We start from the raw sequence: 14,156 nt of genomic DNA, 5'->3' as shown, positions 1-14,156 counted from the left end.
GCTGCGGGGAGCAGTGGGTGGGTCAGGAGACATCTGCTGTGCCATGTGGGTCACCTCTGGTGTGGAGATCAAATTCATGCTGAAGTGGCTTTAGCTTCTTAGTGCTATGATTTAACCTGCTGCACTACCAGGGAGGGCCCTGCAAAAGGATTCTTAATTGTAAAATGGAGATACTAACTTTTACCTTGTAGGATTTGTTTGTAAAGATTCAGGAAAATTAAATGAGATAATATGCACATAGTTTTTAGCTCAGAGCCAAGCGCATTTTAATTTATCTTGTTAGCTAGCTCATCTTGAGAACAATAGTTGTATTTTGGTTTTAGGGTTGTTACAAGAGTTAAATGAGTAAAGAATCTGTGATGGCTTCTGGCATACAGTGAAGGGTCATCATCCTCATCATCATTGTTACATTTTCCATATGTTATCTTGGTGATAGATTCTATACATATTGGTTGAATAAACAATGAAATTTTTTAGACAGCTTCCCTCTGTTGATCCTGAAGCTGTCACTTGAAGTTTTAGATAAGTTTTCCTGAAACATGAATATTTTCCTGAGTGTGGGTTCTGGACACTCACACTGTGTTGGTGGAAATAGAAAATGATGCCCTTTTTCTAGGGATCAGTAGGTGATACAAGATCATGTTGAAAATAAAACACATCCTTTGATATATGGTATAATTCAGTGGAATTTATTCTAAGGAAATCACAAATGTACAAAAATTAGAAGCAATCCAAATTATCATTATAGATGTTATAAAAATTAATTATGGTGCCTAAACAGAATGTAATATTATCTATTTATTAGAATGACTTATCTGTTATTTTTAACCCTAAAAGATGCCTCACAACCAATCTACCAGTAAGTTGTATATGCATGTATACATACATGTGTCACACAAATCAGACTGCAAACAATTTTTGTAGTATTCTGTAGATGCAGAGTGTGTGTACTTGTGCTTAATGATGTCTTACTAAAATGTGAATGAGAGGGAGCTGTCTTGTATTTACTGGATTTATTTATTTGGTGGTGGGGGAAACAGTGCCCATATATTCTTACACTTAGAAAAACACACAAAGCTATTTTAATTCTGGAAAATAATAGTGACAGGAAGGATATACCAGGAACTGGTAATAGTGGTTATATCTAGGGAGAAAGAGGAACTGAGGGCTAGAGGTAGGAGAAAAACATACTCTATTGTGCCTATCACTTTTTAAAAAATCATGTGTATGAGTTGCTTATTCAAGTAAATATTCAAACTGAGACAAAAACCTCTCAGTCTCAGCAGGACTGTCTACTCTTTGTATAGATTGTCAAAACATGAACATTCTGTAAGACTTTGACCTAAGTTTTCAAAGTACTTGAGTTACGAATTTGCTACTACTTCCTTATTTGAGAGTGTCCTCAAGAGACTCAGAACCATTTTTATAAATCTGCAAATACAGAAGTAAAAATGAGGTTGTGTGTTAACTTTTAAAACAAAATAACTTTTTTATAGTGAACTATGTATAGAGAAGCATATTAAAGAGATATGGTTTGGCTTTACTAGGCTTTTGTTTTTTATTTAAATTAAGATTTTTATTATTTTAGAAAGTAAACAGAGATGTTTGATCCTACTGCTATTTTGACCAGACTGTTTTCTTAGAAATAATTTCTGGAATGAACTTAAAGGAAAGTAAAATACAATAATTTTTGAAGTTTCTTTTCTACCAAAGTTGTGTATTTTTAAAAGACATTAATGCACTGAATATTTATTTAGTAATGTTGAGACAGATATCTAATGAAAATAACCTGATGTACTTTTGACATTCTAGTTTTTTCTTTTCCAGAAATTTCCAATGAGAAAAGTGCCCTGTAAGAAAGATGCTGCCTCAGGCTCATTCTTTGCTAGAGACAATACTGCAAACTTCCTTCACTGGTGTAGACTCATTGGAGTTGATGAGACTTATCTCTTTGAATCTGAAGGCTTAGGTAAGTGTTGTTATGTTTAAGTTTATTAGTGCATTTTTGCATGCTTCTAATTTTTCTTTCCAAACATGGTTTCAATACCATACCTTATTTTCCTAGAAATATTTATAAGTTAAATATATGAAACAACTGGAGAACCAGACTCAGCAATCAAATATATTAAGCTTGCCATATATTGTTAAAGATTTAATATATCTAGAATGCTTTAGAAATATTTTACTTCCTAAATGAGTTGACATGGTTTTACTACTTGGTGTCTTTATCATTTTAAATTACTTGTAACTTCTTTTTAACTAGGTAATTACAGATATAATAGAAGTCCAGATGATATGGTATTTAGATTTACCTTGTAAACATCAACTACCAACTTGATTATTTCAATGGATTAATGGTTTTGGCAACTCATTTTGAAAATTCATGTTCTACTGAAGAATCATTGACATATTTTCTTATTTCCTTTAAATCACCAAGTATCTGTGCAGTGATTAAAGTGGAAGCTATTCAAGTGTTAGACCATGTACACATTTCTTTAAAGCATTTATGTATAATACACATACAGAAATTGCAGTGTTATGATAGGAATAGTAGCATACCAAGAGTGGGGGAGGTGTAGGAAGAGTAGTTTATCCTGATAGAAGTGATTTTTTTACTGACACTGTTTAGGAGTATTGGTTCATAGTGAGAATAAAAAGCAAACTGGCTTTTACTTGGTTTTATTGTTACTTTAAAATTCTCAACTATGTATGTCTTTATTGACTGCATACAGGTTAAGTTGCTTCCACTACTGCTTTTTTAATATTCCTCTGGATATTCTCAGCCAGCATAGAATAAAGCAATGTAATCTGCACCCTTCTTTAATCCAGGTGTGTTGGTCAATACTGACAGTGTAATTGATTTTAATGACATATGTAGCTTCTAGAGATCAAAGGTAAGCGGAAACACTTAGAAATCTCTAGCTTCCAGTTTACTGGTTCTGATAGGCTATAATAAGACTATTCTGTACTTCTCCTTTTCAGTAGAATTTAACCTTCTGATTGTCCTAAAGATTAGTACAAAACAAAATAAAGCACTGTTAATTACATTAACAGTATCTTCTTAAAAAAAATTATAGAAGATGATAATATGTAGCAAAAAATAAAAATGTCTTTCCTTAAGTCTTCAAGTGATTATTGTTCTTTTAACTTCTTCCATTCCATAAATAGATTTCCTTATTTAATTTCCCCCTTAAAATATGTGGTCTTATTTTTTCATAGTTTTGCATAAAGATCCAAGACAAGTGTATCTGTGTCTTCTTGAAATTGGTCGAATTGTTTCAAGGTGTGTATTCCACAATAATTCAGAGTTTTAATGTCATAAATGTTTTTAATCTAGTGTGTTTTAGCTAAAACACTTTTCTATAAATAAAATATAACTTGGATGGAATTAAAAGTTTAATTTATATTTATTCTTTCGGTTTCTTATTAATGTTGTTCTCCCACAAATTATTCCATGTATCAATGTCTGCTTGCTCATATAACTTGCTTTCACTTAATATTAAACTGTAAAAGTGGTTTCTTAAGTTTTTTAGTTTAACAATAGAATCTGAAAAAAAAGTAAGAGCATATAGTTGTTTAGCAGATCAAAGCATGTTCTCTAAACACAAAGAGGACCCAATAAGAAGACCGAGGCTTAGATATCTTCCTTACCCAACTCAGTCCCATCTTGACTCAAGACCAGATGTTAAATGCCTTTTAGAATCCCCAGTTAAAATTTAGGACTATCTAGTAATCCAGAGACATGCTTTAATTGGAGATTATAATATGACTTTTTGGCAACCTGTGGACATTAGAAAGCACTTGTGGACATTCCAGTGAAATAGTTGGTAGAAGAGAGGTGTATAGTGTTAACTTTAGAAATAAAAGATAAGTTATTTTAATGTTCAAGAAAGTGCTTGGATCAGACTTTGCTTGAGTGGTAAGATCTCATAATTGGTTTTCAGATATGGGGTTGAGCCACCAGTATTAGTAAAACTAGAGAAAGAAATTGAGCTAGAAGAGACCTTACTTAATATTTCTGGGCCTGAAGATTCCATCAGCATTCCAAAATCATGTTGTCAGCATGAAGAACTGCATGAAGCTGTAAGTAATTGCCATACTTTCTTTCAACTATGATGTATTAGATTGTCATAGCTTGTCACAAGTAATACTGTACTTAGAAGACAATGGTATGGTGAAGGATAGAATTGATGTTTATTAGTTAACTTAATATGCTATATACACAAGTTGGTTTTCAGTAATAAACACCTGAAACTTAGATGATGATATAATGAAATTTTATTTCAGTTAAAAAACAATAACAGATGTTGGAAGACAATGGAATCTGTTATGATGTGATTGATGATGATCTCATGTTCCTCGATGAATCCTTTGTCTCAATCATATAAATCAGTTATTTATTTTTTTACCTTTTATACATGAGTTCAGTTTTGGGTGTAATTGAAACTAAACGGATGTAGCATATTAGCATAATCTAAAATCAAATGGATCAGTCTTAAAAATTAAAAAAAATGCAATCATGTGAAATATGAAAAAGGTTTCTTCAACATAAATGTATTCCCTATTATTTTGTTCTTATGTAAGTGGTGAATTTTATATACCATTGGATGAAAATGAAATAGGGCATAGGTAAATAGTTGAACTGTTTTTGAATTCTTCATTTTGAGTTTGGGTTTCCCACATATCAGATTATCTTGCATTTTAATGTTAAATATTTTTTGTAATGAGCACTTAATTTTACTATTTATTTTTAATCTTAGGTTAAACATATTGCTGAAGACCCTCCTTGTAGTTGTTCACATCGATTTTCTATTGAGTACTTATCTGAAGGACGGTACCGACTAGGGGATAAAATACTCTTTATAAGAGTAAGTCCTCCATTTATATTCTATTTGTTAACAGATCTTGTTTCAAAATTGGAATTATTGCTCCTTTTGCTCCCTTTTTTACTTTTTAAAAAATTGAATACAGGATTTTATTAATAGAAGGATTTGATTATAACTGGAGGAACATTCTTTATATACCTCAGGTAACTTACTCTGTTTTTCACATTTTCAAAAAGATTTATTTATTTATGCATACAGAACTGAGATACAGGCCAGAAGTTCAGGGATAGTGAGAGGATTCACCACAGACAGAGCGGGGAGCAGAACAGGCAGATTGACGAAATACACTGCTGAGGGAGCCAGCGGGTGGGTCAGGAGAGGTCTGCTGTGACATGTGCGACTCCTTCCTGGCCGGGGATTGAACTTGTGAAGTGGTTGCATCTAGCTTCATAGTGCTGTGCTTTAACCCGTTGCACCACCAGGGAGGGCCCTTTCACATTTTTAAAAGGGAGTGATTTTCTGTCACAAGAAAATATCACAGCAATACATTTAATAAGCGGTAATGAAAAAAACAGACACAGCAGTTGAATATATATACTGTTTTTGATCGAATCAGCATCAGTCTATATACCAATGTACTGATGTGTATACTCATTTCTTTCCTTTGTCCCATTTGCCATCCACAATTAGTAGTCTCCTTTCTGATAAGAAAAGTAAGTTTCATCTGTTGCTCATTCTATTCCCATATGATGAAAAACAAGTGCTATTCTAGTTCCAATTGTGAATAACATTAAACTTTTAAAGTATTTCATCATCCACATTTTCTTTTGTTAACATATATTATCATTAACTCACCATGCTCTAAACAACTCATACAGAATCATCTATGTTTATGTTTCTCTTTTTAAATTAGCTTTCTTTTTTAAGATCTTAGAAAAATGATAGCACACAGAGTATCAGATTTAGAGGTAAAATTTGCAGGACAATCTCATTCAGTAGTACAGATTTGCTTACTGAATTGGATCAGGCCTGAGATGCAGCTTGGGCTCCCTGGCAGAGCAGTGGCACTTTACGTCTTATCCACACAAAAGCACATTTGAGTTGGGACCGCATGGAGTATTTGAGGCTAGGCCAGCCTGTGTGATTAGGGACAGCTTCCTTAATCTATCAGGTTATAATCTCCTCATCTACAGAGAAGAACTAATACTAAGGTATATGATAGGTTCTGAAATGTTAAATTGATGTTATACTTATGAAAGTAATTTATTAAGTAGTAAAGTACAATTTTTAATCATTTTTATCTTTTTATTATGAGACATTTTTCTTTAAGTCCCCATATCTCCTTTCCTTTTGCTACCTGCTTTTCTTTTTCTTTTCTTCTTCAATATTCAATTATTTATTGAGCAATATTGCCCTTGTAGTTTTGTTTATTAGTAACTTGGTTTTTAGTATACAAATCATGTGTAATTCAATGTGAATTAAGTTTATTATTTCAGTAATACAAGGAAACCTCAATTTATAATGATGTTGGCAAATAATCTTAGCCCAAAATTGTGACAACTAATAAATTGTAATAATGAACCTTAACAGTTTAACTTTATTTTGTTACTTTCTTTTGGGGAAAAGATGCTGCATGGAAAACATGTCATGGTTCGTGTTGGTGGAGGCTGGGATACTCTTCAAGGATTTTTGCTTAAATATGACCCCTGTCGAATCTTACAGTTCGCTACACTAGAACAAAAAATTCTAGCATTTCAAAAAGGAGTTTCTAGTGAAAGTATACCTGATTCGCCTGCCAGAACATCTCAACCTCCTGAAATGAATCCTTTGTCAGCAGTTGATATGTTTCAGAAACAGAAGTCAAAGCCTGGCACACCAGTTGGTATTCTAAAGAGCAAAGAAAAGCAGACACACCCTCCAGCTGTGTTGCTGCATTCATCTTCCTTGACAGGAAGTAATCTGGGTTCTGTGTCAGTCCGTTCTAAATTGCCAAATTCTCCATCAGCATCTTCTCACCTCAAACTCAGATCTTCAAAAGGCATAACAAAGAAGCCACATGCTCCTTCAAGCAGCACATCATCTTCAGTTGCTTCTTTAAATCCAGAAGGTAAAAGCACTTCTTCAGCTTCTTTAACAAGCACTGTCCATTGTGTATCTGAGTCACTGAGTAAGTGTATCTCATCACCCAGTACTCATAAGGCCAAATGTATGCCAGTCCAGAATTCACGAAACGTGCCTCAGTCTACACTGTTGCCTAAAAAGTGCTCTGGAAAAACTGAGCCAAAGCATTTAAAACACGATCATATTTCTTCCAGGGATAATGCAATATCTCACTCAGCTGCCCATTTACATTCTTCATCAAAGTGTCCAAAGCTCCCTAAAGCAAATGTACATGTAAGGCCTAAACATTCACCATTTCATTCTCCTACAAAAATGACAAAATCTTGCCCCCAAACCATAACCACAAATGTAGGAACAAAGCCTCCGTCATCTGATGAAGCACTACACGTGGGAGCCATACCAGCACAGAAACTTAAATCAGCCTTGAATTTAAACCAGCCACTTTCAGTATCTTCAGTTGATCCTGCAAAAGCAGCACAGAAATTGAAAGATAAAAATATGGGTTCAGTTGTCAAAAAGCAGCCTCAGAATAAAAGTACATCCCAGAAGACAGGACCCAGCTTCTCTAAGTCCACTGGCCGTACCCCATTGTCCATTGTGAGTCTTCCCCAGTCTTCGGCCAAAATGCAAACTGCACCAAAGTCAGTGCAGACTGCCACTAAGAGCCAGTATTCAGCTAGAGGGCCTCCAAAGAGTGGCAAGGCTCCATCTTCAACCAGGAAGCCGCCAACATCTGGTAAGGAAGCAGTTAGTGGAGACAAAAAGCCTACTGCAAAGAAGAAAGAAGAAGACGATCATTATTTTGTTATGACTGGAAGCAAAAAGCCTAGAAAATAATGTAAATCTATCATTTTAAGAAAATAGGAAAGGAAGAGTATATGCTAGCTTCGCATCATAACAGTCTGTCCTATGTGTTTTTGTCCAAATATACACATTAGGTACAGTAAGGTGGGAGTAGGGGTTTAGGGGTGTAAGTAGAAGAGGAGGAGAGGGCTTATCAGATTCATACATGTGATTCACTTGAAGATATTCTTTTGAGGTTGGCAGTTATAAAATCACTAGAAGTTCTAACTAATAATAGACATTTACGTGATTTTCAGTCCGTACATCTTGGTCAGTGTCTGCCCTATAAAGAAAATGTAAAGCCAAATAACACTACTAGAATTATACCTATAGTTATATATATATATGTATTTTTTTAAGATGTATTTTATTTGTGCATGCAGGCCAGAGTTGCAGGGGTGGTGCAAGGACTCACCAGAGACAGAGTGGGGAGCAGAACAGGTCAACTGACAAAGTACAGGAGAGGTCTGCCACACCATGCGGTCACCTGTGGGGCAGGTGGGGATCGAACTCATGCGGAAGTGGCTTTAACTTCTTAGTGCTGTGCTTTAACCTGCTGCGCCACCAGGGAGGGCCATAGTTATTATATTTTGAATGTGTGTTAAATATGGAAGTCATGGACCTGCTAGTAGCAGCAGTAGTGCACTTAATACTAGTTATTTAATTTAGTAAAAAAAAAAAAAGTCAACGGTTTAGTAGTTACAAAAGACACCTAATTAAATTTACTGATCACAATTACCTGATCTAACAATACTGAGTCCCAGTGGCTGCTACTGATTAGCTTGGCATTACTCTGGGTTTGGTAGCTTTTATTTTTGAAAATATAAGCTTTCCAAGTAGGAAGAAAACTGCTATATTAACATTGTAATAATCATTACCAATATTTTTGGTAAAGTAAAACAAATTAACTTTGAATTGAAACTGAAATTCAGTATAAAAACAAGATTTTTCATCTACTATAAGAACGTATACCTTATATTTCTAGATGGATGTTGTGCAATGTGAAAGGGAAACTGTTTTAGTATCTTTTAAATATTAAAAAATTTTAATAATGTAATTTCCTACAAACATGGGAATTTTTACATGAAAATAATGTGTGTTACCAACAGAATCTTGTATTAACAATTTTAAAATTAAGGTGATATTAAAGAACCTTAGCATGTTGCTACATAAAAATTCTATCGTGATTATTATTTTTTCTTTAGTTAACACAATGATATGAGTTAAGTTAGATTCTTCCAACTACATTAGGTTTCTTTAAAATAATGTCATGCTCATTTATTTTTCCAGTGGCAAGTAGACAGTATGTATGTGACATTTTCTGCTCTGTAGGCAGATCTTCGAAAAACATAACCAGATCAGGCAATACTGCATAGACTTCAGCAGTTTGAGATGGCATTTACAAATAATTTGGAGTTGGTTCTTTTTTTTTTTTTGAGATTGTGGCTACTTAAAAACTCATTAATGTACTTTCAAACAATTTTGGGTTGTGTAATAACTTTACAGTATTATTAGTTATCACAGGTTATTAAATATTGAGGTTTGTGTTTCCTTATTTTAAACTTAAGTGTTTTCTAAAGAAAAATAATGGTTTATAGAAACATGCAATCAATAAATATTTAAACTAACTACTAATGTTCTATAGATAATAAAGCAAAAAAACTGCATATAATTAGTGATCTTTTGTCTGAGAAATACAGTTAAAATCAAAGATGCATGTAGGGCAATCTTTTGGAATTAATTGATGCTTCTTTTGAGGGAGATAGTCATCAGATATTTGCTTTAGTTTTGTTGTTCGTGTGGACATTGAGAGAGATGTTATTTACATCTTTGAAAGGTGCCATCAGTGTCAAAAGTGCTGAAAGCTTTACATTTTTAGTGATCAGAAAGGTTAGTGCAGCTTTCAAAGACAAAGAATTTGAACTTCAAGAAGGAGTTTATTCCTTGTAAGATCAAACACTATTTTTGTGTGAATAACTTTTAGAATTTTTTTCTTTGAATTATTTTTATTGTACTGATGTTGGTTTACAGTACTGTATATATTGTATTTCAGGGTCATAGGTTCTCATCTCTTCAAACGTATGTTACCATACTACATCGTGCCACTACCAAAGTGCTCAGTCTTCCACCGTAATCCATTGGGTCCTTTCTCTCCATGTTTCCCATTCCTGACTTTCCTCTGATAGCCTCAGTTCTATAATCAGATTTCAGGGGTTTTCCACTAGTTTGACTGGTTCTGTTACATTAGGGCTTTTTCCCCAGGGCCTTTGAGCTATCAGTTGTGGTGAATTCCTCCATTTCCTCATTATGTTTGGTGTTCTCTGTTCATTTCTATGGATTAAGCTAAACAGTTTCCTTCCCTGTCTTACTGTGACTGTCTTCTGATAGAATTTAAGGTTGTAGGCCTAGGGTGTTGGCCTTGTATGCTGTGCTTTCTGTTGTAGTATTGCTGAAGCCTTGTCACCAGTCAAGGTGAATAGAGCTCAAGAGCCAGCACAGGTGACAGCCCAAGAATCCAGTATGTGGGGTGGGCCTAGGGAAATGGGAACTGAGGTGATTACCACTGTGGAATGTCAAAGACAACAGCCTCTTTGGTACTGCAGTTGCTTGAACCTTTCCCAGTGGTTTCTGTCACTTGTGGGGACACTGGCCCTGAAATCTTCCATTCTTTTTCAAAGTCATACTGATTTGCTGTGCTTGTGGGGAAGAGATAACATTATATGAAGTATTATAATTTTGTTTTTAATTGCTCCATCATCCTGCTAGTCAGCCCTTACCCCTCCCTCAGTAACCTTAGAAACTTAAAGAAAAAAATTAAATGGTATTGTAACCAGAAGACCAGAGTTCAGGCAGCCTGTTACCACTGATGCCAATAAAGTAGGGACAAGAATTGAATTTGCCTTTAAAGTACACTTTAATCAGACAGCTGGCAATCTGGAAGATGGGCAGGGAGGGGGGAATTAATACTCTAAAGAAGCCACCTTAATATTCTGTTTCCAGCTGTCTCTTTAAAGTGGTTGAACACACAGGGTTCAGCAGTGAGCAGCCTCCACCGTTGCCAGGACATTATGATGTCCACCCCCCAGAGCTCCTTACTACCCTCCAGGCCAACACCTGGCCTCATGCTTTTCCCGGTGTGCTGAGGCTGGTCTTCGGACAGCACTGGCTCCCCTCATTCCTCCAGACATGTGCTTGGGCTAGAAAACTAACTCAGACTAGACAGACTATAAATAATATGTGTGTACAGATTTCCAGTTACACCAGCTTAGTATCTGACCCAGTCTCCTCCCTCTCACTAGCCCCTATCAGTATTAGTCAGCCTATGAGTCCAAGTAGATTTTACAGTGTACAAACAGTAACTTCTTTTACAAAAATAATTTCCTTTAGTAAAGATTTTTACATATTATATGTTAAATGGAACAAATTAAAATGCTATATGAACAGTCCTAAATATTTTTTTACTATTTATATTTCAGGTCATATAATTTCTTCAAATTCAATTCGTATTCTTTGATGTTTTCAAAGTAGGTCTTGATTTAAAGGGAATATCAGTTGATCCTGTAGCAGAAATGTGTATAGGGTCCAGATTCAAATTGAACAGCATTTTCTTCTAGATCTCTAGTTATATTTTTTTCCAACTCCTGCTGTATATTGGTCAACTAAGTCTCCAGGCTGTGGTGTTGAGGAGGAAGACAAATCACTAAATCTCTTAGGCTAGGAAGATTGCTAGGTAAAGTTCTCTTTTGCTCTTTCTTCATAGATCATTTGATAATGATCTCTGCTAGTAAACTCTTATTAGTTGTTTTTGGTGTTTTTTTTTTTCCAATTGCCAATGATTTTCTAACTTCTATTTCTTATAGGCAGAGTTGCTTATATTTTTCTAATTCTGCTTTATTAGAATCTTCTTGAGATGTTTTCATTTTGGAGAGTTCAGATTCCAGATCTTTAATTTTGAGTTCCATTATGTCTTATAGGGGCATTATAATTCTGTTTTTAACCACCCTTACATTTTCTAAAGGTGATCCTTTGTAACAGCAACTTGTATATTGAGAAATTGTTGCCAGACTCAAGATGTTTGCCACTTTGGAGGTGCCCCAAATAAACCAGACACAGACTTTTTGTTGGTCAAAGGTACCTTAATTGGAGGTAACTTCATTACCTTTAAGTAATTTAGGCAAAAGGAGTTAAGTGCCCACAAATTGCTTCAGTGAAGGACTCTAAAAGGTTTAAAAGAAGGAAGGGCAAAAATGAGACAGGAGTCTTTGGTGCTGGCGAGAGCGCATGCTTCCACATGCCTCACAAGCACAAAAGTGATGGCTCAACCACTCCTCGTGTGAAGATTCTCGTGTGCTAATGAAGCTTGAAGTAAATGGCTGTATGTTTTGGATTTTTTTGTGGTATGGTGGGCTGATTGGTGCCTCGTTATAAGAACAATATTTTTTTAAATTTTACATTGCTGTCTTGAGTAAAGCACACTTGGACAGCTTGGTTGGACATTACTGAGTAAATCAGAGCTGGTCACTCATAAGGAGTCTTCTTTTAGACAGTTTTGCTTTCAATAAATCAACCAAAATATCCTAACTACCATGCTAAGAGTCAGTAAACAGAGATCGTAACTTTTTGCTTGCCAGGATTCTGAGGCCCTAGAATGTCTTCACTATTTGTTTACAGTTCTCTGAGGTCCTGGTTTTACATTCAGAATCCTGGCACAAATTCAAAATTTTTTTTTAATTAGATGCTTATTTATAAATAGGTCTAATTTTCATCAGTAAGAAAGTTCTCCAGTTATAGTCACATTGAATTTTATTTATATGTAGGTGATCTAAAATAGGTTTCATAAACAATGGCTAAAGGACACTTTTTCAACTATACTTTTAAGTGCTCTTCAGAATACTTCTAATAATGTTCACAAATTCTAAAATAACTTTTATATTGTGAGATTGAAAATTTTATTGGAAAGTTATTAGTAATGCAAAATTTTAAGTTTTTTTGTGTTTAATATTTGCCAAATAAATATTAAGTTATAGAGTAAGCTGGAAGAAGTAATAATGCATGTTTTCACTAAGAAATAGGATGTTTTTCTTCACTATAATTTGTTAATGTAACTGTTGTACCCTTTAATCTTCAAAGAAAAATGAAATGCTGATTATTTTCACTTTGAGTTTACAGTAGGTATTTAATTAAGGCTTGCATCTTCAAAATGCCTTAATTAGATGACTTCTAACTTTTCTAAGTTGAGTTTGTAATTCTTTATAGATTGGGGGAAAGTACTGTTCCTTCTATTTTTCTCAGTTTGATTAAAAAAATGATGACTCTTTAAAAGGCTACAATAACATTATTATGATACATTCTTACATCCAGGTTCACATATGGACTCCATTTGAATCCAAATTTGTGTATGTTCTTTTCTTGTGCCACGGTGTTTGTATCAGATTTGAAATTTTATTTTCTCAGATATTAAAATTAAAACATAAATACCAGGTTCTCATTTCGTTTTGTGTGTGTGTTTTCAGTTTATTCTGATCACTGTCTCAAATGAAAAATTGCATATATGAAGCATTCATAATTTGGGAATACTTTTAATTTTATTGTTACTTTAAATGCCATTTCCATACTTGTGGAATTTATTCCACTGTTCCTGGGACATCATACACCTTGTCATTAAGTGAAAGTATTTGTTTACCCAAGTGATTCTAAGTCTAGTCTTACCTAGTAAGTCTAGTCTTAATACTTTCTGAGATAATTGAATAATTTATCAATTATTAAAACAGACCTTATACATCATAAAAGTATTGTGTTTACTATTGACAGTAAAATTTCCTCATTCTGCTAATTCTTTTTTAATTTCACACTTACATGTGGTGAGAATATTCTTGAAATACTTTTCTCCTCTGTACTAGCAATCAGAACAGATCAACTATAGAAAATAGTTAATTCATTAAGTACTTCCTGTGGTATTTCCACAAAGAAAACAGTATCTCTTAGACAAAATTACTGTATTTTCCAGCCATTTGAGAATGTAAAGGTTTTTAAATCATTTTATGAAAATTTGAGTAATTTTAGAAAAATATTAAAACATTTGCCTGCAGGTAAATCTGAAAAAGATAAAGATCCAACTTAATAAGTTATAGTTGTTTTCCTATAAGTATACTGGTTTACCCTTATACCCAAAAAAAAAAGGGACTTAATCTTGAAATGTAATTGCAAAGAAAAGAAGAAATGTACTTGCAATGATTTAGCTGTAAGGATGTTAATCATAGAATATCATTAATATTGGTAGAAACATAAAACCATATAACCATTAAATATGGTATAGGCATTGACCTATCTTTGAAGAATATATGATGATGAAGTGGATTGTTTTAA

At 34.0% G+C, this 14,156-nt stretch overlaps 1 protein-coding gene across 2 annotated transcripts in view; it reads left to right on the top strand.

Annotated features, from left to right (window-relative positions):
- The window catches only part of GAS2L3 (growth arrest-specific 2 like 3), a 23,169-nt gene extending 15,002 nt beyond the window's left edge, over positions 1 to 8,167 (top strand). For both annotated transcript variants that reach the window (XM_004675760.2, XM_012735054.1), the window contains exons 5-9: positions 1,828 to 1,969; positions 3,220 to 3,283; positions 3,945 to 4,083; positions 4,761 to 4,868; positions 6,453 to 8,167. In XM_004675760.2, coding sequence (XP_004675817.1) covers positions 1,828 to 1,969; positions 3,220 to 3,283; positions 3,945 to 4,083; positions 4,761 to 4,868; positions 6,453 to 7,784 — 1,785 coding nt within the window. In that variant the 3' untranslated portion in view covers positions 7,785 to 8,167. The remainder of the gene's footprint in view (positions 1 to 1,827; positions 1,970 to 3,219; positions 3,284 to 3,944; positions 4,084 to 4,760; positions 4,869 to 6,452) is intronic.
- Positions 8,168 to 14,156: the final 5,989 nt, after the last annotated feature.

The sequence above is a fragment of the Condylura cristata genome, unplaced genomic scaffold (genome assembly GCF_000260355.1).
Source record: "Condylura cristata isolate star-nosed mole 26May11 unplaced genomic scaffold, ConCri1.0 scaffold00004, whole genome shotgun sequence".
Lineage (NCBI taxonomy): Eukaryota > Metazoa > Chordata > Mammalia > Eulipotyphla > Talpidae > Condylura > Condylura cristata.
This window is presented reverse-complemented; position numbering and strand designations above follow the sequence as displayed.